The 19,457-nt window shown below is 33.4% G+C and overlaps 5 protein-coding genes and 2 long non-coding RNA genes across 8 annotated transcripts; 2 read left to right on the plus strand and 5 right to left on the minus strand.

Moving 5' to 3' along the window:
* On the minus strand, positions 1-739 carry LOC148175837 (uncharacterized). The gene is made up of 2 exons (XM_088034993.1): positions 337-739; positions 1-289 (listed from the first exon to the last, which is right to left on the minus strand). Exons 1-2 carry the CDS (start codon positions 737-739, stop codon positions 72-74), a joined length of 621 nt encoding a protein of 206 aa, XP_087891119.1. The 3' UTR covers positions 1-71.
* A 2,696-nt stretch (positions 740-3,435) lies between these two features.
* LOC148175838 (odorant receptor 10-like) lies at positions 3,436-5,210 on the minus strand. Its single transcript, XM_088034731.1, has 3 exons — positions 5,155-5,210; positions 5,003-5,107; positions 3,436-3,668 (listed from the first exon to the last, which is right to left on the minus strand). Exons 1-3 carry the CDS (start codon positions 5,203-5,205, stop codon positions 3,492-3,494), a joined length of 333 nt encoding a protein of 110 aa, XP_087890857.1. The 5' UTR covers positions 5,206-5,210; the 3' UTR covers positions 3,436-3,491.
* A 2,143-nt stretch (positions 5,211-7,353) lies between these two features.
* LOC148175839 (odorant receptor 70a-like) lies at positions 7,354-9,140 on the minus strand. Its single transcript, XM_088034994.1, has 8 exons — positions 8,496-9,140; positions 8,238-8,448; positions 8,097-8,196; positions 7,947-8,051; positions 7,739-7,894; positions 7,665-7,691; positions 7,460-7,526; positions 7,354-7,406 (listed from the first exon to the last, which is right to left on the minus strand). The coding sequence occupies exons 1-8, from the start codon at positions 9,040-9,042 to the stop codon at positions 7,354-7,356; spliced, it is 1,266 nt and encodes a 421-aa protein (XP_087891120.1). The 5' UTR covers positions 9,043-9,140.
* A 981-nt stretch (positions 9,141-10,121) lies between these two features.
* On the minus strand, positions 10,122-16,885 carry LOC148175840 (odorant receptor Or1-like). The gene is made up of 6 exons (XM_088033995.1): positions 16,265-16,885; positions 15,992-16,214; positions 15,847-15,946; positions 15,703-15,807; positions 10,248-10,403; positions 10,122-10,201 (listed from the first exon to the last, which is right to left on the minus strand). Exons 1-6 carry the CDS (start codon positions 16,815-16,817, stop codon positions 10,148-10,150), a joined length of 1,191 nt encoding a protein of 396 aa, XP_087890121.1. The 5' UTR covers positions 16,818-16,885; the 3' UTR covers positions 10,122-10,147.
* Positions 10,789-11,846, plus strand: LOC148175841 (uncharacterized). Of its 2 annotated transcripts, XR_015769907.1 has the most exons (3): positions 10,789-11,296; positions 11,349-11,561; positions 11,624-11,846. It is a non-coding gene; the product is annotated as an uncharacterized LOC148175841 (long non-coding RNA). The 2 variants fall into 2 exon arrangements; XR_015769906.1 differs by having other exon boundaries at positions 11,349-11,846.
* LOC148175842 (uncharacterized) lies at positions 11,849-13,036 on the plus strand. Its single transcript, XR_015769905.1, has 3 exons — positions 11,849-12,157; positions 12,221-12,894; positions 12,947-13,036. It is a non-coding gene; the product is annotated as an uncharacterized LOC148175842 (long non-coding RNA).
* A 1,232-nt stretch (positions 16,886-18,117) lies between the features above and the next one.
* LOC148175843 (odorant receptor Or1-like) lies at positions 18,118-19,043 on the minus strand. Its single transcript, XM_088034907.1, has 4 exons — positions 18,963-19,043; positions 18,813-18,917; positions 18,240-18,395; positions 18,118-18,193 (listed from the first exon to the last, which is right to left on the minus strand). Exons 1-4 carry the CDS (start codon positions 19,011-19,013, stop codon positions 18,140-18,142), a joined length of 366 nt encoding a protein of 121 aa, XP_087891033.1. The 5' UTR covers positions 19,014-19,043; the 3' UTR covers positions 18,118-18,139.
* Between the last annotated feature and the right edge of the window lie 414 nt (positions 19,044-19,457).

Here is a 19,457-nt window from a genome sequence, read left to right on the forward strand (position 1 = left end):
GAAAAGCAATCTTCGAACTCTGCCACAAAACTAGAATAATAGATCTATAACTGTTAGAATGTCTTAACTTACTATAAAATATCTTTGTGGAGTTTAATGCAGGATAAGAGTGCAGTCTTGGCTTCTCTTAAAGTGATTATAGAGTCTTCATGTTCTTGTACTTCCGTTATAAATTTCTCAAGATTCCTCAACTTGTACTTTAATATCTTAAGTTGTGTTGTTGCATGAAATGGTAATGTTCCAATGGTGCAGTCTATGCTTGCACTTCCGTACGCACAGTATAAAGTGGCTAAAATAGTTGTCTAAAGGAAAAAAAAATTAAATGGTTTAAAGTACCTAAAGTTACACAGGAAAACGTGGACCAAAAAACCAACTTGCTAGAGTGATAATCGTACGGTAGCCAAACATCCACTGCTAATCTACCACCAGTTAATAATATCGGAATGTACCAGAAAATTTGACACATTGTCAAAAAAGCTACGTACAAATGACAGGTGGTTCTGCAAAGTTTAACACAAAATTCAATTAGCTTTTTTGGTTCATCTGCTGTGGAGACAAAACGAGGATGTCCGAAGACGTTTATACACTTTTTTAATTTGAATCCTCGAACCAAAAATGGTAGCATTTTTAAAGCAGCCATAAAGACGTCTTGCACGAAGATTAAACTATAGAAAGTACTCATATTAATTGTCACTGTTGTAACAATACTCATGAATATTAAAACCACGAAAAGAATCATCAGAAAGAAATAGAGGAGGTAAGAGCGAAGTTTGTATAATTTTGATGGGTTTTCCGGTGGATATAAACCAATAAGTTCCATGATACCGAAAATAGTACTATAACTTTTAGTAATAATGTTTTTTTGTTTGTTGTCCATTATGGTTAAATTAGATTCTGAAAAATATTTTTAGGGAATGTCTAAATTAAATCGTTGCTTACCTGTTCTCCTGTGGTTTAAATAAGTTTTTATGCAGAGCTCACAATATTCTCTGAGCTGTCTTCTTAACTACTGGCGGAAGTAATTATTATCTGATGGCTTTATATACCTTTTTTTATTATTAATAAGTAAATTATACCCTTTTGTAATGAATTCTACATCAAAGAACATCAAAGAAGTATAATTGTCGAGGTAAAACTTTTCCTCAAAGGTGCATTCGCACAACGTAAGGAAAAATTAAATATTTATAACGCCGCTCTTCATCAATATTCGAAAATGATTAGTTATTCAATTCAATTTTTATTTTTTTCCAATACTAGCGGAGAAACAGAAAATAAAACATAGATGATTTAAAATCAATTATATAATCTTCATTGAACAAAATTATATTCCTACATTTTTGTTTATGTGTATAGACATCTTTCAAAGTAAAAAAAAGCACAACTAGCAGGTTGTCAAGCTCAGCGTTCGATTGCCCAAAAACGCCATTTTCCAGTTTGCCAAATTGGGGCGGATTGCTATGGTTCCACTGTAGTTTTTGAGAATCTTAATCTGAGCTTAATCAGCCGACGCATGTGTCATGGTTACCACACGATTGCATGCAATTTATTGATAAACTGCGCCTTCCGACAATTACAACCTCAACGATCGAATTGTGATGGGTTCAAATTCGATTACAGTAGAAGCTTGCTAATTCGTTCAAATTGGTCGCGCTCTGCCAGCAAACTCTTAAACATTGTATTACAGTCACCTGGTTAATTCGTGTTTATTTTTATTCTTTTTTTATTTATAAGAAATTGAATGGCGTTTCTAATTGGTCCTTTAGGGGTGATTCTAAATCTGCATTCATTTTTTTATCGCATGTCAGATTTATTAAAAATTCTCTAAAGGAAAAAAAAAATTTTTTTGGATTGCAGAACTAAATTTTTGATTTTAAAATGAAACTTGAAAAACAGGCTAAATGTGCTAGATTTATGAAATGCACTAATAGTCGGCACCTCCCTCAATACTCGACACCCGCCAAGAGTTTTTTCCGAAAATAAGAGTTGGGTGTATTGTAAAAGCCTGCCGAACATTCTAAACTAAAATCCTATTGTTTGGGAAGCCCTTTGGTTCTTAAAGACATCTCAAGAAGTATGACGACAGTTAAAAAAAAATTTAGTCGACGGTAATCATACGTTTCCAAAAGGGACCTGTCTTTAATTGTTTGTAAGAAATTGCTTGCTATTTTCTTTTTTTTTTGACCTACAATGAGTGTTTTTTTTAGCCCTTCGTGACACCGTGTTATCCTAGGTTCTAACTTTCAATTCAGATACTTTTCAATTAAATTTATAAAATAATAGTGTTGGTATTTGGTGTGCCCAGTATTAAATAAAATCTGACTCATTTTTCTATAGTCGGCATAGGAGTGCCCACTATTAGATGACGATATTTTTCGATTCGTTTTGAAGTTTTTAGTTTTCTTTTAGTTCATTTTTGTTTACTAAATCACTTTTGATCTATTTTTTTTTAACTAGCATGCCAAACTTATGATAAAATTCCCAAGTAACAATTAACATTTAACATTTATTTAATACTGTTTGTATCTAATTTGAAATGATGAAGTGTACTTCTCAAAAAAAGAATGATAAAAAGATAAGTAACATCCTGTCAAAATCCACTTCTCTTCAGTAATGTCTTCATATTTCATACCAAAGTAATGTTACTTAATACCACATAATATAAAAAATTTCATTTGGAAGAGAAAGCGAAAGAGACAAAGAAAATTGAGAGAGAAATAAAGCAAAAAGCAAATGTGCTATTCTGAGCCAAAAAGAAAAAACTAGAAAACAAGACATTCAGGTGCAATAAATAATTTTTGTTAGCATAATGGAATATTAAAATAGCAATTTACAATTTTGCAATTCTGGTAATCCCCTAGAGTGTTTTGAAATGGTGCCTACTATTAGTCGAGAGCGGTGCCGACTATTGGCATAAAAGGTTACCACAATTAGCTTAATGCTGTGTCTTGTGAATTTTGAACATTATCTGGAAGTTTACAACTACATCTTTTTACAACAAATTAAAGTTTTTCTAAGGAAAATAACAACAATCATACAGGCGTAGAACAAAAATTCAATTTTATACAGCTTTTTGAAGTTGAGAAATTTGGTAATGGTGCCGACTATTGGTAGTTTTACCCTTCAAGCGAAATACTAAAGTATACTTACTGAACCGCACACGAAAATTTCAAATTCTACGTCACAATTCTGAAGTGTTGGAGTAAACTATTTTCATAATTGCACGAATTTTCACTATCCGCAAAAGAAAGTCCAAAATTATTTTTTCGAATTGCAAAACTAAATTTAGGGGTTTTTAATATACCTAAGTAAAAACTTTCTTTTGATTGTGTGAGATTTTTAATTATAATTTAAACATCGACTACATGCCAAATTAATAACAGAGAAAAACGTTGGAAAATGCCAATTTTCATGTCTTATTGTCCAAACTTTCGTAGAAATACAAGCAACGAGTAAATCATTTTCACAATCTAGAAATTATATTGGAAAAATGATTAAAATACTGTAAAATTCACCGAAATAAAAAGATCAAAGGAAAGCGGTACCACTTTTCCGACGGTGATGGTCAAAGGTCTTTTAGATCGTTCCATCATTATGAACAATATTTTTCTGATGCCTGTGTCGTATCTGTGCCATGGGCCTTCACATATTGCGTCCATAAAAGTGTTATTCTGAAAGGGAACCAACATGAGAATAATTGAAATCAATTTTGAAACTTTTTTCGTATTTTTTTGGAAGGGGAGAGGGGGGCATAGCGGGGCAACCTCCTGCTGCTCAAATGAAACGCCGTGAAAAAAGTCGAATAGCGTATTCTAATTGGTTATCAGTTGACAGTTGACCATGTGTGTTTTATAAAACAAAGTGTGAAAACCTATATGTTTTATAAAACAAAATGTAGTCATACGAATGTAGTGGTTAAATATGATGAACCTGCGCATTTGTGTGGAATATGATGCCTAAGTAATTTTAAAATGTTACTTTTTCTAAGTAAGTACACAGTTATTCAAAAATTTGATTGCCCCATGGGGTACCACTTTACCCCTATATGCGGGGCAAATCCTATTTTTCAAAATAATGCTCACATGTCGTAAGTTTTTTATTGTAATCAAAAAAAGTACAACAAAAATCATCCGCAATACATTAGTCTATGATATTTAGTAAAAAAATTTTGTTAATTTCTATTATTTTAGGATGCGTGGCTAATTGATTGTTAAGTTCTCCACTATGCTCCCCTCTCCCCTACTCCAAGCTTCCGATTTTTGAAAATTGTTTCAGATTTTAAAAATTTCTTTCTCTAAAATTTTTGGACCCAATATTTTTATTATTTATGAACGGATTTTTCAGAAATTTAAAAAGATAACTGAATCGGCAAAAATTGCTTCGGCAATTTTGGACATCCCTGGTTCAATTTTTTCGCATTTTTTGAAACTGCAATTTATTTTTGATTCGACTAATTTATTTCGCGTTTTTAAAAAAACCAAAAATGACTTACATATAGATTCTAGTTTTGTTTCTCATTTCACGCGCACTGTGATCTACTTTTAATCACTTTCCACCAGTACTTAACTTTCTTTTTCATCTGCAGAGGCTTCGTTGTTTGTCCATTTTAATTTCAAGTTCTTTGATTATAATTTTATTTTAGATTTGTTCATTTTGTACACTTTATTATCGCTTAGTTAAAATGTAGTGTGGTCAACATTCCACCGTCTGCTGCAAATTTTGTTTGTAAAAGCACTTTGTTTCGCGACACGCACAAATACCTCAACATTGTTCAACTAAAAACGACAAATCGTTAACACGTGTGGAAATTCAAACCTGTGGTAAATCGGTGTCTGACCAATACAATTCAATGAGGACGTTTCAATTATTGCATTTTTATAATCTGTTTATAATTAATAACAAAGTTATTGAATTCGAAATTACAGGTGTTGGTTCTTATTTGTGGTCTAGCTAAGTTTGTTCGAAATTGACGTGCAGAGAAAAGTAAAAATTTATTTACACTCACCTCTTCATACAACAGTGTTCCAAACAAACAATAGAAAATCACTTGGCCTAAAACAACGAAACCAGTAGCTGAACACGTAATGAAGTCTGAGCTAAGAAGAGGCACCTTCAACAGTCATGTAAAAATTGGCTTAAAAAGAATTTTTGCTTTACATAAATAACACCTAGACAGCATGTGCATACTGCAAGTACACTTCCAGCCATTTGACATAAAATGCCCCAAGAAAAACAATCTTCGAACTCTGCCACAAAACTAAAATGGAAGATCTATAGCTGTTAGATTGTCTCGACTTAGTATAAAATATAATTGTGGAGTTTAATGCAGGATAAGAGTGCAGTCTTGGCTTGTTTTAAAGTGATTACAGAGTCTTCATTTTCTTGTACTTCTGCTATGAATTTCTCAAGATTCTTTAACTTGTACTTTAAGATTTTAAGTTGGGTTGTTGCATGAAATGGTAATGTTCCAATGGTGCAGTCAATGACTGAACTTCCGTATCCACAGTAGAGAGTACCTAAAATTACTTATTGAAAACATGGGGGTGTTTCGGTATTTGTCTTAAAAGTTGTTTCTCAAATCCCACGCCAATTTACCACAAATGAGAGAATAAAACTTAGAAAAGCTTTTCGGTATTGGCAGAAATAATTTAAATGGTTTAAAGTACCTAAAGATACACAGATAAACGTGGACCAAAAAACCAACTTGTTGGAGTGATAATCGTACGGCAGCCAAACATCCACTGCCAATCTACCACCAGTTAATAAAATCGGAATATACCAGAAGATTTGACATATTGTCAAAAAGCCCATGTACAAGTGACATGTAGTTCTGCAAATTTTAACACAAAATTCAATCAACTTCTTTGGTTCATCATCTCTAGGGATAAAACGAGAATGTCCGAAGGCATTAATGCAGTTTTTTACTTTCAATCCTCGAACTAGAAAGGGTAGCATTTTCAAACCAGACATAATGCAGTCTTGCAGGAAAATTAAAGTGTAGAAGGTGCTCATATTAATTGTCACTGTTTTAACAACACTCGTGAATATTAAAACCACGAAAAGAATCATCAGAAAGAAATAGAGGAGGTAAGAGCGGAGTTTGTACAATTTTGATGGGTTTTCCGGTGGATATAAACCAATAAGTTCCATAAAACCAAAAATACTACTATAACTTTCAGTAATAATGTCTTTTTGTTCGTTGTCCATTTTGGTTAAAATAAATCCTGGAAACTATTCTTATGGAATGTCTAAATTAAATCGTTCCTTACCTGTTTTTCTGTGGTTTAAATAAGTTTTTATGCAGAGCTCACAATATTCTCTGAGCTGTCTTCTTAACTACTGACAAAGGTAATTATTATCTGATCGCTTTATATACCTTTTTTTATTATTAACAGGTAAATTATACCCTTTTGTAATGAATTTTACATCAAAGAACATCAAAGAAGTATAATTGTCGAGGTAAAACTTTTCCTCAAAGGTGCATTCGCATAACGAAAGGAAAAATTAAATATTTATAACGCCGCTCTTCATCAATATTCGAAAACCATTAGTTATTCAATTCAACTTTTATTTTTTCCAATACCCAGCAAAGAAACAAAATAAAATATAGATGATTTAAAGTCATTCCTAAAATCTTCATTGAACAAAATTATATTCCTACATTTTATACATGTGTGAAGCATGTTTCAAAGTAAAAAAACACAACTAGCAACAACCTCAAACCTCAAGCCCAGCATTCGATTGCCCAAAAACGCCATTTTCCAGTTTGCCCAAGTGGGGTGGACTGCTTTGGTTCCACTGTAATTTTTGAGAATCTTAATCTGATCCATCTGCATAGCCGACGCATGTGTCATGGTTACCATTGCATGCAATTTATTGGTAAACTGCGCCTTACGACAATTACAACCTCAACGATCGATTGTGACGGGTTCAAAATTGATTACAGTAGAATCTCGCTAATTCGTGCAAATTGGATGCTCTTTACCAGCAAACTCTTAAGTCGGGTGAAAATAAATATTGCATTACGGTCATTTCGGTAATTCGTGATTATTTTTAGTCTTTTTTTATTAATAAGAAATTGATAGGCGTTTCTAATTAGGGCTGATTCAAAATATGCATTCAGTTTTTTTTATTGTTATTATTATTAAGAAAAAAAAATTGGATTGCGGAACTAAATCTCAGGACTCAAAATCAAGCGTGAAGATTTTAGTTAAATTTACTACAGTACTAACAGAACCGCACGCCAGAATTTTAAATTCCACGTTTCAACTTCACGTGTTGGAGACAGACCATCAAGGAATACCTATATTAATTTCATAATCTAGAAATTATCGAAAAATTTAAATTATTGAGAGTCTACTGTAGTTTTTTGATTTGTGACGACCAAAAACTCTCTTGAGTAAAGTTAACTTTTGAAAATCTTTTTCTTTAATTTTCATTTTTCAAAATCCTGAGGTGTTACATTTTTTCGGATCGCAGATCTGAATTTTGGGATTTAAAATGAAACTTAATTTGACTTTAAAAAATCCCTAAATGTCAGAATAATTATGATATTGATAGAAGCGAAAAATTTTTATTCAGTAAAAGTGAATAACGACAGTACTATAAGAACCGCGCGTGAAAATTTCAAATTCCGCGTTTCAATTCTGAAAGTGTTGGAGACATACCATCAACGAGTAAACCATTTTCATAATCTAGAAACATCGTTTTTAAAACGCGCAAAATAATTTTTAAAACTCACCGAAACAAAAACTCCAAAGGAAAGCGGTACCACTTTTCCGACAGTAATCATCAGAGGTCTTTTAGAACGTTCCATCATTGTGAAGATAATTTGTCTAATTTCTGTGTCATATCGGTACCACGACCCTTCACAAATTTCGTCCATAAAAGTGTTGTTCTAAAGTAAAGAAATGTGTAGAAAAAAGTAGGTAAAATTGATTTGCCCTCACCTCTTCATACAGCAGAGTTCCAAACAAGCAATAAAATATTATTTGCCACATAATAAGATGAGCAGTAAGGGCACATATAATGAAGTCCGAATTAATAGTCGGTAGCTGCAAACTTGATTCAGTGACTTTAATAAAAGAAATTTTACTTACAAAAGTAATGGTCAAACAACATGTGCATATTGCAAGTGCACTTCCAGCCATCTGACACAAAATACTCCAAGAAAAACTACTTTCAAACTCTGCAACAAAACTGGGAACAACAATAGGAACAACCAGAATCTTTTGATTTACTGTAATATATCATTGTGAAGATTAATGCAGTGTAATAAGACGGTCTTAACTTGCTTGAAAGTAATAAGAGAGTCTCCGTTTCTTCCTGGTACGAATTTCTCAAAATTCTTCAAATTGCACTTCAAAATCTTTAGTTGCGTTGTTGCGTGAAATAGTAATGTTGCAATGGTACAATCTATGGTTGTACTAGCCAATGAACAGTACATAGTAGCTAAAAATTAATTTTAAATAAAAATTCAAAAATTATTATCCAATTACCTTGCGCTATAACGAAAAAGGTCAACCAAAAAATCAACTTGTTGGAGATATAGTCGTACGGTAGCCAAACATCCACTGGTAACTTGCCATAGGTGGATAAAATAGGGATGTACCAGAAGATATGACACAATACAAACATTGACAAGAACAAATAACATGTGGTTCTGCAAAGTTTAATACTAAAATCAACAAGTCTCTTTGCTTCTTCGTGTCTTGGGATAAATCGAGAGTCTCCGAAGAAGTTGATACACTTTTTAATTTTCCCTCCTCGGGCCAGAAATGGGAGCGATTTTAAAATAGTCATTATGCCGTTTTGGAAAAAAATTAAAGCGTAGAAACTATCCATGCTAAATAATTCTTTTGAAAGGAGATTAATGAAAATTAAAGCCTGAAAAACAACCATCAGAAAGAAGTAGAGGAGGAAGGAGCGGAGCTTGTAGAATTTTGAAGATTTTTCCGGGGGGTAGAAACCAATAAATTCCATAAAGACGAAAATACTACTATAACTTTCTAAAATTAAGTCTTTTCGTTCTGATTTGTTGTCCATCTTCGATTTTCGTAAATTCGGAGCTTGAAAATAAATATTTGTGCTGCAAAATTGAGTCTAAACTGTTGCTTGTCTCGTCACAATATTCACTGAGAAGTCTGTTTGTCACCACTGGGGGAAAATATTGTACGACCGGTTTATATAGTCTTTTTATCAATACGTAAATTATACCCCTTTTACAATAAATGCCACACCTCTACACACACTACAAAGAAGCACAAATGTTGACGTAAAACTTTTATTCCAAAGGTGCATTTAGCTAGAGGAAAAATTAAATATTCATAGTGCTACGAATCATTAATATTTGAAAATCGTTGAAAACAAAGAAAATACAATAATGTAGCTCAATGTCGATCATCCATAATTTAAACACGTACTAGTATTAAATTTTGTGATGATAAAAATCACGCAAATCCGGGCCTGTTCAATGGAGATAGCTTTTCATTGAGCGCGAGATTCTTCGGAACCACCAATTGCTGCCAGTTTTGCGCCGAAATGGGGGGTTGCTATTGGTTACGTCAATTTTGAGAATTTAAACACATGGCGCAAGTGTCATGGTTACAATTATTGATATCCTACTGCGCGATGCGACGGACGCGGACGCTTCCGGACCTTCCGGAAGGAAGTTAGCGATCGAATTAGCATGTGAGTTCGAATCCGAGCGAAGTCTTTTACTTCTTTCGTAAAATTATCTACTTTTTTATTGATGAGAGAATTTCTTAGCAACGCCACTTGATATAGTAACACGTTAGCTGACGTATTGAGCTGACAGGAGTACCAACTCACAAAAGTGGAGATAGAAAATAGTATATTATAATACAAGTTTAATAAGCAAGCTTTTAAAACACGCACGACGAGTTTAAGAGCACGACGCGTCCGCGAAGTGCTTTTAACGTCGTAAGTGTTAAAGGTCCTGACATTTCACTATTTCTTGTTACCTAGACGACTTTAAAGCTTTAGTGTTTTAAAGACCTTTTTTTGCACGCTTTTGCGTGTTTTAATTTAGGATTATGATGCAGGTGTAATAAAAAAGTTATTACTATACGTGAGGTTTTAATTAAATTACTAACAGTAAAATGCGTGCAAACATGTCAATTTTCATGTGTTATTTTTCAAACTGCTGCATGACTGTCATCAAGGAGTATGTCATTTTCATAATCTAAAAATGACATTGTTGAAATGTACAAAATAGTTTGAAAATTCACCGAAATAAAAACGTCAAAGGAAAGCGGTACTACTTTTCCGACGGTGATCCTCAGAGGTTTTTTACAACGTTCCATCACTATGAATAACATTTTTCGAATTCTGGTGTCGTATCTGTACCAAGGACCTTCACAAATTGCATCCATTAAAGTATTATTCTAAAAAGAAGGATTTAATTTTTAGCTTTTTGTGTTTCTGAAGTAAAAGTCTGTTTTAGTATACCTAGCCTCCAAAAAAATAGGTATTTTACGGACATCTTTTGGTCCCTAAAATGAATCTTTTTCGGACTTTCTGAGCCATAACTTGTTTGTCGGCGAAATTTGAATTTTGAGCCTAGATTTGGAATGTGCGCAAAATTTTGCGTACACTGATGTATGTATAATAAATAAACGAGATATTGGCCAAAAACTGTTTTGGAAACATCATTTTAGGGTGATTTTCAATCAATGTTTTCAAAATGAAAACGACGTTTAATAGCATTGAATTATACAGGGTGGCCCATCTAAGACTTTCGGGCTCAATATCTTTGTCATTTATGAACGGATTTTTCTAAAATTTAAAATATAATTTCTTGAATAGGTAAGGATGATGTGACATTACCAGCGTCATCCTTGTCTTAAAAATGTTAATTTTACTTGTCTTATTTTAAATTTTAATTAGTTAAGATTTATGTCATTTTATAAAACATCAATAATTATCCGAGTGTGCCAAAACTCAACCGTCTAGCTAGTCAAGTTGCCGAGAAAAAGAGAAAAAAGACCCTCAACATTTCCAAAAGATTCAAAATCATAGTCGGCTACGAAAAAAATAATTTCCCACGCCCAATTTTGGACATCCCTGCATTCGGTCTGTCAATAATCGCTGACGTCAGTGACGTTCTTGACATTTGTAATATTTCTCATTTGAGGTTATGTTTACTTTTGAGCATGATGATGAAAATCATTGATTTAAACTTGCGCAGAACGATTTATCTCGATCTTTTGAAATTGGAAACTAATCACAATGCATCAGGCAACGTTTAGGTGCAAAAAATGCGTAGGCACAAGGAAATGTGAGTAAAAAAACTTGTTGAAAGTTGGTTATCACCAGAAAAATGATTGCAGATTGGTTTGCTATGAGGTGCAACTAGAATTCACGACTTCTTTAGAAATGTCACTGGTTTATTGGAAATGGAAATTTAGTGACACGTATGCAGTGAAGCGATTTGACTCATTTATGATTGCATTTACGTTAAAACAGTTATTTCAGTTATGATGGAGACAGAATTAGCTGATTTCATCCTTTTTCGGCAAACTTCTTTACTGCGCCTATAAAATGTATGGTACTAGATACTTTTAACATTTTTCTTTTGTTTAATAATGTCATTAATCCAAAGTAGATTAAGCTCGAAGCTCCAATATGTGAACTGCCGTAGTCAAGAAGTCAAAATTGGTTCACAATACGTATGAAAACTAGGACGTAGTGCTGCTATCGAAAAATGCTGGTGCAGTCGGTATAGTTGGTATGCAAAAGTAACGAAGAATGCTGTATCGTTGAGTGGCTTAGAACCTACAAGAGCAACGGCAAAGACAAGCTTACCCATGTCAAAACGGAGTTTTGTGGTATTTAGTGGCTATGCGACTAATAAATTCGTATGTTTCAATTATGATTTGTAGAAACAAAGTCGAATCGACAAATGTAGGCACAATTCTGCACACTTTCAAGACCGCCATGCTAAAAGGTGTTATCATGAAAGTTTTTTCAAGTCCAAGTTGGTCGTACAGTACCATTAATATTCCGTTTCGAAAGATTAGCAAATGAAACTTTGAATAGGAAACCAACTAATGATACCAAGACGTATAAGTAATATGGAAATCAGATACATGTGCTTACCGACAACTAAGCGGTTTTGGATCACCAAAAACGCATAATAGTGAGTTACATTTTCTAAGGTCATTGCAAATTGTAGGAACACTGTTTACATTTGATATTTCAGATTCGTGTTTTCGAACTGAATATGGTGCATGATGTTGCGAGTTGTATTTGTTGCTTCAGCAAACCTTGCGAACTACCTAACGATCTAGGACCACTATACCCCCTCTATTATGATATGGAAAATGTGCTTGCACGGTATCACGACGATTTCTCACTAAGAAAAAATAACGAGTCAAAGAAGTAGTGCAAGAAAAAAATGAAACAAAATGACAATGAACATAATTTATAACTGCGTTCTAATGAAAATTGCACACATGATATTTCTAACAAAGTATCGTCGGTCGACTCTTTCAATGGGATAATTCTTTAAACAACCAATTAATAACTTGGACGAGTGAAAAAAGACGAACAAGACTGAAAGCAACACACTGAAAATGATGCAGTACTTCAACACGGACTGTTACTTTCAATATTGAACCTGTTTTTTCTCAATGAACCGCCAAAAGATGCAAACATGTAAAGGACTCTTATTGACACCCTATCGTACCCTGCTCCAAGCATTAAGAACGATTGCAGAACGTTCTGGACGGTGTTGTTGACCACCATGAACGACTATGCCACTTGGATTCTTCTAACATGGGTGGATATGTTTGACGGACAGTAACCAAGCTGCTAAAAGTGCAAAACCCTGCTTGTTGATGAATTCGATGAAGAGTCGCCGCAACATATTACATGGTAAGTGTTCAGTGAAGGAAAATGACTAGTATCATCGAAGCAATTGTTCCAGTTGAAAGCGACAAGCGATTTGCTCGGACCAAGGGGCCTCAAATTCATTCTTCGCCATCACAGAACATATCCAAAAACTTATGCTGCCCCTAATTGTTTGTGTCCATTTCGTTACAAGAAAGTTCAAGAAATGAGTTGCTAGTAAAAAAAAGCCAAATCTCATCGCATCGCCAATAAGCAAAATGACAGTGACCAAACGCTTACAATATTCCAGCATTATTTGCACTTGTTATAAATGTTCAAAGTACAGACACATGTTGTAACAGTGTAAATATCTGATACATTTGTAAATTTTTGTACATTCGTTCATTACTATTGTAGAAAATATGGTGTTACATTGCTATAATTGTCACTGGTATAGTTTATTCACTGTTAAAACTTTGTACCTAACAATAAAATACCTTGTAACAAATTATTTGTTAATCAAAGTAAAGTAGTTTCCTGAAAAAGGACGAAATCTTGTGATCATCTAATTCTGTCTTCATCATAAATGAGATTACTGTTTTAACGCAAATGCAATCATAAATGAGTCAAATCGCTTCACTGCATACGTGTCACTGAATTTCCATTTCCAATAAACCTGTGACAGTGCTAAAGAAGTCGTAAATACTAGTTGCACCTCATAACGAACCATTCTGCAATCATTTTTCTGGTGACGACCAACTTTCAACAAGTTTTTCGCTCACATTTCCTTGTGCCTATGAAATTTTTGCACCAAAACGCTGTCTGATGCATTGTGATTAGTTTTCAATTTCAAAAGATCGGGATAAATCGTTCTGCGCAAGTTTAAATGAATGATATTCATCATCATGCTTAAAAGTAAACATAACCTCAAACGAGAAATATCACAAATGTCGAGAAACGATGCTCGGTTCAATGCATTGTGATTAGTTACTAAAAGATCGAGATAAAAAATCGTGAATGTGCATGTTTAAATCAATAGTCCTCATCATAATGCTCAAAAATAAACATAACCTCATATGAATGTCACAAATGTCATGAATGTCACGGATTCATCAACAAGTCAGGGATGTCCAAAATCTAAACTCGCTGTAGAAGTCAATTGTTTCATAGCCGACTATCAGTTAGTATCTTTTGGAAATGTTGAGGTCCTTTTTTGTCTTTTTCTCGGCAACTTGACTTGCTAGACGGTTGATTTTTGGCACACGCGTATAATTATTGCTGTTTTATAAAATGACATAACTTTTAACTAATTAAAATTTAAAATAAGACAAGTAAAATTAACATTTTTAAGACAAGGATGACGCTGGTAATGTCATATCATCTTTACCTATTCAAGAAATTATATTTTAAATTTTGGAAAAATCCGTTCATAAATAACAAAGATATTGAGCCCGAAAGTCTTAGATGGGCCACCCTGTATATCGGTCGAAAGAGGAGCTCGAAATCTATCTACTGGCCAAATTTGAGATCTATAGGACAAATAGTTTACGAGTTATGCCAAAAATTAAAAAAAATGAAAAATTTTCATCGTTTGAGTCGTAATTTTTTTTCGCGAAAAATCGACTATCGAATTTTGGGCTTTTAAGCACTTTTTCTAACGTAAAATGAGCCGAAAAAAACGACGACGCAAACCGCATCTCAAAATCTCTAATAGTTTCTGAGATATTTAACTGCAAAAATTGAGAAAAATGAGAAAAAAATGAAAATCAACTTTTCAAAACTTTGATCGGCCATAACTCGGTTATCTGTTGTCGGATCTGAATTTAAATCCCAGATTTGAAATCTGCGTAAAATTCTGCGTACACTGATGTATAATAACTCAAGTTTACTCTAAAAAATAAGCGAGATATCGATATGAAAAGTTTGGCCATAGTTTTAGTCATGAATTTTTGCGAAAATTTGCAACTTTCGACTATTGGAAAATCTAAAAACTATTTCTTATGTAAAAAATCGCGAGAAAAACAATGACGCAAACCGCATCTCAATATCTGAAATAGTTTCCGAGATATCGAGCATGAATTGTTTCGAACGTTCGAAAATTTGACCCTCTGGCAACAACCCAAAATTTCAAACGGCCATAACTCGGTTATTTATTGACAAATATTAAAAAATTATCATGTTTTTGGATTCAGCGTAAAATTCTGCGTAAAATGAGACCCAAATTTGTTGAGTTTGTTTAATAAATAAATGAGGTATTGGAAAAAAACTGTTTTGAAAACATCATTTTAGGGTGATTTTCAATCAATGTTTTCAGAATGAAAATGACGTTTAATAGCTTTGAATTATATATCGGTCGAAAGAGGAGCTCGAAATCTATCTACTGGCCAAATTTGAGGTCTATCGGACAAATAGTTTACGAGTTATGGCCAAAAATTTAAAAAAATGAAAAATTTTCATCGTTTGAGTCGGAATTTTTTTTCGCGAAAAATCGACCATCGAATTTTGGGCTTTAAGGCACTTTTTCTAACATAAAATGAGCCGAGAAAAACGATGGCGCAAACCGCATCTCAACATCTCAAATAGTTTCCGAGATATTTAACTTTAAAAATTACGAAAAATGAGAAAAAATGAAAATCAACTTTTCAAAACTTTAATCAGCCATTACTCGGTTATTTGTAGTCGGATTTGAATTTAAATCCCAGATTTGGAATCTGCGGAAAATTCTGCGTACACTGATGTATAATAACTTAAGTTTACTCTAAAAAATGAGCGAGATATCGATTTCAAAACTTTACCATAGTTTTTGTCATGAATTTTCCATCTTTTGACTTTTGGAAAACTTTTTTCACTCACCTCTTCATGCAACAGTGTTCCAAACAAGCAATAAAATAAAATCTGCCACATAATCAGATAAGCAGTAGCAGCACACGTTAGAAAATCATGGCTAGAAGGAGGCACCTACAACACATTTAGAACCAAAAAGGAAAAAAAAATTACCATAGAAATAGTCAAACAGCATGTGCATATAGAAAGTGCACTCCCAGTCATCTGACACAAAATGCTCCAAGAAAAACAATCTTCAAACTCTGCAACAAAACTAAGAAGGAGAAACAATAATAACAGCTTGAATCTTTTGACTTACTACAAGATATCTTTGTGGAGTTTGATGCAGGAAAGTAACTGTTTTTTAGCCTGTTCTAAAGTAATCGTAGTCATAATATCTTCATTTCTGTGCATTTCCGGTATAAATCCATTGAGATGCTGTAAATTGTGCTTCAAAATCTTAAGTTGCGTTGTTGCATGAAACGGTAGTGTTGCAATGGTACAATCTAAAGTTGCACTACAGAAAGCACAGAAGAGAGTTGCTAAAACACAATTTAAAGCAATTTTAACTAAAACTACAATTAGTTCTTACCTTGAGATACTCCGAAAAAAGTAGACCAAAACACGAACTTATTGGAGTGATGATCATACGGCAGCCAAAGACCAATCGGTAGTTTCTCATCCTCGAAGAAAAGAGGGACGAACCAAAAGATGTCACACAGTACCAAAAATCCCAAAAACAAGTGACAAGTGGTTCTGCATAATTTCACGCAGAATTCAGTCAATTTCTTCGCTTCTTCCTCTCTAGGAATGAAGCGAGAGTGTCCGAAATAGTTTATACACTTTTTAATTTTCATTCCGCGGACCAGAAATGGCAGCATTTTCAAACAAGTCATGGACATGTTTTGCCAAAAAATTAAACCGTAGAAGGTGTCCATGTTGAATGACAGTGTTGAAATGAGACTAATTAGAATTAAAGCCAGTAAAACAACCATCTCGATGGAGAAGAGGATGTAGGAGCGGAGCTTGTAGAATTTTGGTGGTTTTTCCGGAGGGTAGATCCCAACAAACTCCATAAAACCGAAAATACTGTTATAACTTTTATGAATCGAGTCTTTTCGAATTGACTGTGATTTGTTGCCCATTATTTAAGGGTTTTTACCGAGCACTCGCACTTGCACTGTCCATATTGAGCCATATGAGCTCTGACATGTCTTCGTCACTACTGGCGGAAAATACTGTAGGGTTGTTTTATATAATTTTTTTATCAATACGTAAATTATACCCTTTTAGAATAAAAGCCACACCTCAACCATAACATCAAAGAGGAGTATGAATGTTGACATAAAACTATAACTCAAAGGTACATTTAGCGAGAGAAAAAATTAAATATTCATAAAGCTGCTGTTTATCAATATTTAAAATCATCATTTATTCAATTGAGTTTTAATTTTTCCAACAAAAAAAATAATATGAAAAATTAAAAATCCGTGTTATAAATTTAGTTCAAAGTCGTGGCATCGGTGACTCACCCATTATGATTCATAAATTATTTCTAAACGTGCCAAAAGTTCGTGCCAATTTTCTTTACTATTAAATGATAATATAATTAAAATCACGACCGGTTAGAAGAGTCCGGACCTGTTCAAATCAGATATCTTTTATTCCTCCGCAAAACAGCAATTCCTGCCGTTTTGGCGCTGAAGTCGGGGGTTGCTATTGGTTACACCCCTCATAATTTTGATCTGAATAACATTCGATTGCATACAATTATTGACATACGGCGCATTACAACCATCCTGCAAGAAATTACGTATGCGCGGTGGATGCACAAACGATCGAATTGGCAAGAGGGTTGAATTTCTTGAACGAGTGGAAGCCACGCCTCTTGGTGTTAAACACGTCAACTCCAAAATCGTGATTTGTTTATGTATTTATAACTTGACGCCAAATAATTTATAGTCTGATAGTTCCGCACACAGATTGTCAATATTTTTATTAGATCAATAGATTGTGAGATTTTCGTCGTTTTCAATGATATTTTTCATGTTCTAATATAAAACTTAAAATCTAAATGTATTTATCTAAAATATAAAGCCAAGTTTTATTATCTGAGCTCTAGATGAATGCATATTTGCATACCTTTAACATTTGCATTTTGCATGTGCGTATATTTCTCACATTTAGGTTATAGCAACGCCGTTTGATCTTCAGCACGTTGACTGACGTTTCAAAATCCTGGTTGCGATGGAAACTAGTAAACATTGACACGTTTTATGCACGGATCCTAGAAAGTTGTCGATTCGCGCACAAATTTTCATTTTCGTGGAAAATGGGCACAATTCCGTGCTCGTTTCACAATATACTAATTTTTACTTCAAGTTTTAATTTGAATTTTTTATTTACACTAATTAATTGTACATGCAAATACTAAGAGAAAAGCGTGCAAATTGTCAATTTCCTTGTCTCATTTCCCAAATTGTTGCATTACTGCCAGCAACGAGTAACTCATTTTCATAATCTAGAAATAATATTGTTAAAATGCACAAAGTAGTTTGAAAATTCACCGAAACAAAAACGCTAAAGGAAAGCGGGACCACTTTTCCGACGGTAATGAACATAGCTCTCTTTGAACGCTCCATTATTATGAATATCATTTTTCTAATTCTGGTGTCGTATCTGTACCATGGGCCTTCACAAACTACATCCATGAAGGTGTTATTCTGGAAGGAAACAAAGATGAGTAATTCGTATCCTTATTATTCAACGAATTTTTCAATGTCTTTTCGTTTGAATCTGTGATCTTTTAAGATCTCTACATTTTTATTTATGTTAAATTTTTAAGAAAATATTCTTCAGTCTTAGATTTTTATTTTCTTTAAATTTTCTCAGGTTTTCAGTTCTCTAGCTCCTTGTAAATCTAGAAAACTGGGATTCTTTTTTTTTCTTTTTTTATGTGTAGGTAATGAACACATTTATCTACTTATTTATCTTTATTATTATTAAAAAAAATCAACAACAAATAAACGAATATAATAAAAAGACACTACAAATACAAAACTGAACAATTTTGAAACTATTGAAGGTTATATAAAAAATACAAACATTTAAAATATAACATTAAAACTTATTTCACTCACCTCTTCATACAACAGCGTTCCGAACAAACAATAAAAGAAAATCTGGCACATAATAATAATCGCATAAGTGACACACGTAATATAATCCTGGCTGAAAGGACGCACCTACAATCTTCTTTTAGCACTAAACTGAACCGAAATATTCCTTACAAAAGTAATAGTCAAACAACAAATGCATACGGAAAGTGCACTTCCAGCCATTTGACACAAAATGCTCCAAGAAAAACAATCTTCAAACTCTGCAACAAAACTAGAAAGAAACAACTATAAAAATTAGAGAGTGTCTTGATTACTATATGATATCCTTGTGAAGTTTGATACAGGATAACAGCACCGCCTTCGCTTGCTCTAAAGTGATTGTCGTGTTGTCTTCATCTTGTATTTCCGGTATGAATTTATCGAGATTCTTCAAATTGTACTTCAAAATCTTCAATTGCGTGGTGGCATGAAACGACAATGTCGCAATGGTACAATCGATGGTTACAGTGGAAAAAACACAGTAAAAAGTACCTAAAAACACCTTATAATCCATGAAAATTACACCAGTTTCGTACCTTGAGCCAAATAGAAAAAGGTGATCCAAAAAACCAACTTATTGGAGAGATAATCGTACGGCAACCACAACTCTAATGGTAGTTTACCATG

This window comes from Gnatocerus cornutus, chromosome 4, assembly GCF_029298725.1.
Source record: "Gnatocerus cornutus isolate USDA-ARS CGAHR chromosome 4, icGnaCorn1.1, whole genome shotgun sequence".
Lineage (NCBI taxonomy): Eukaryota > Metazoa > Arthropoda > Insecta > Coleoptera > Tenebrionidae > Gnatocerus > Gnatocerus cornutus.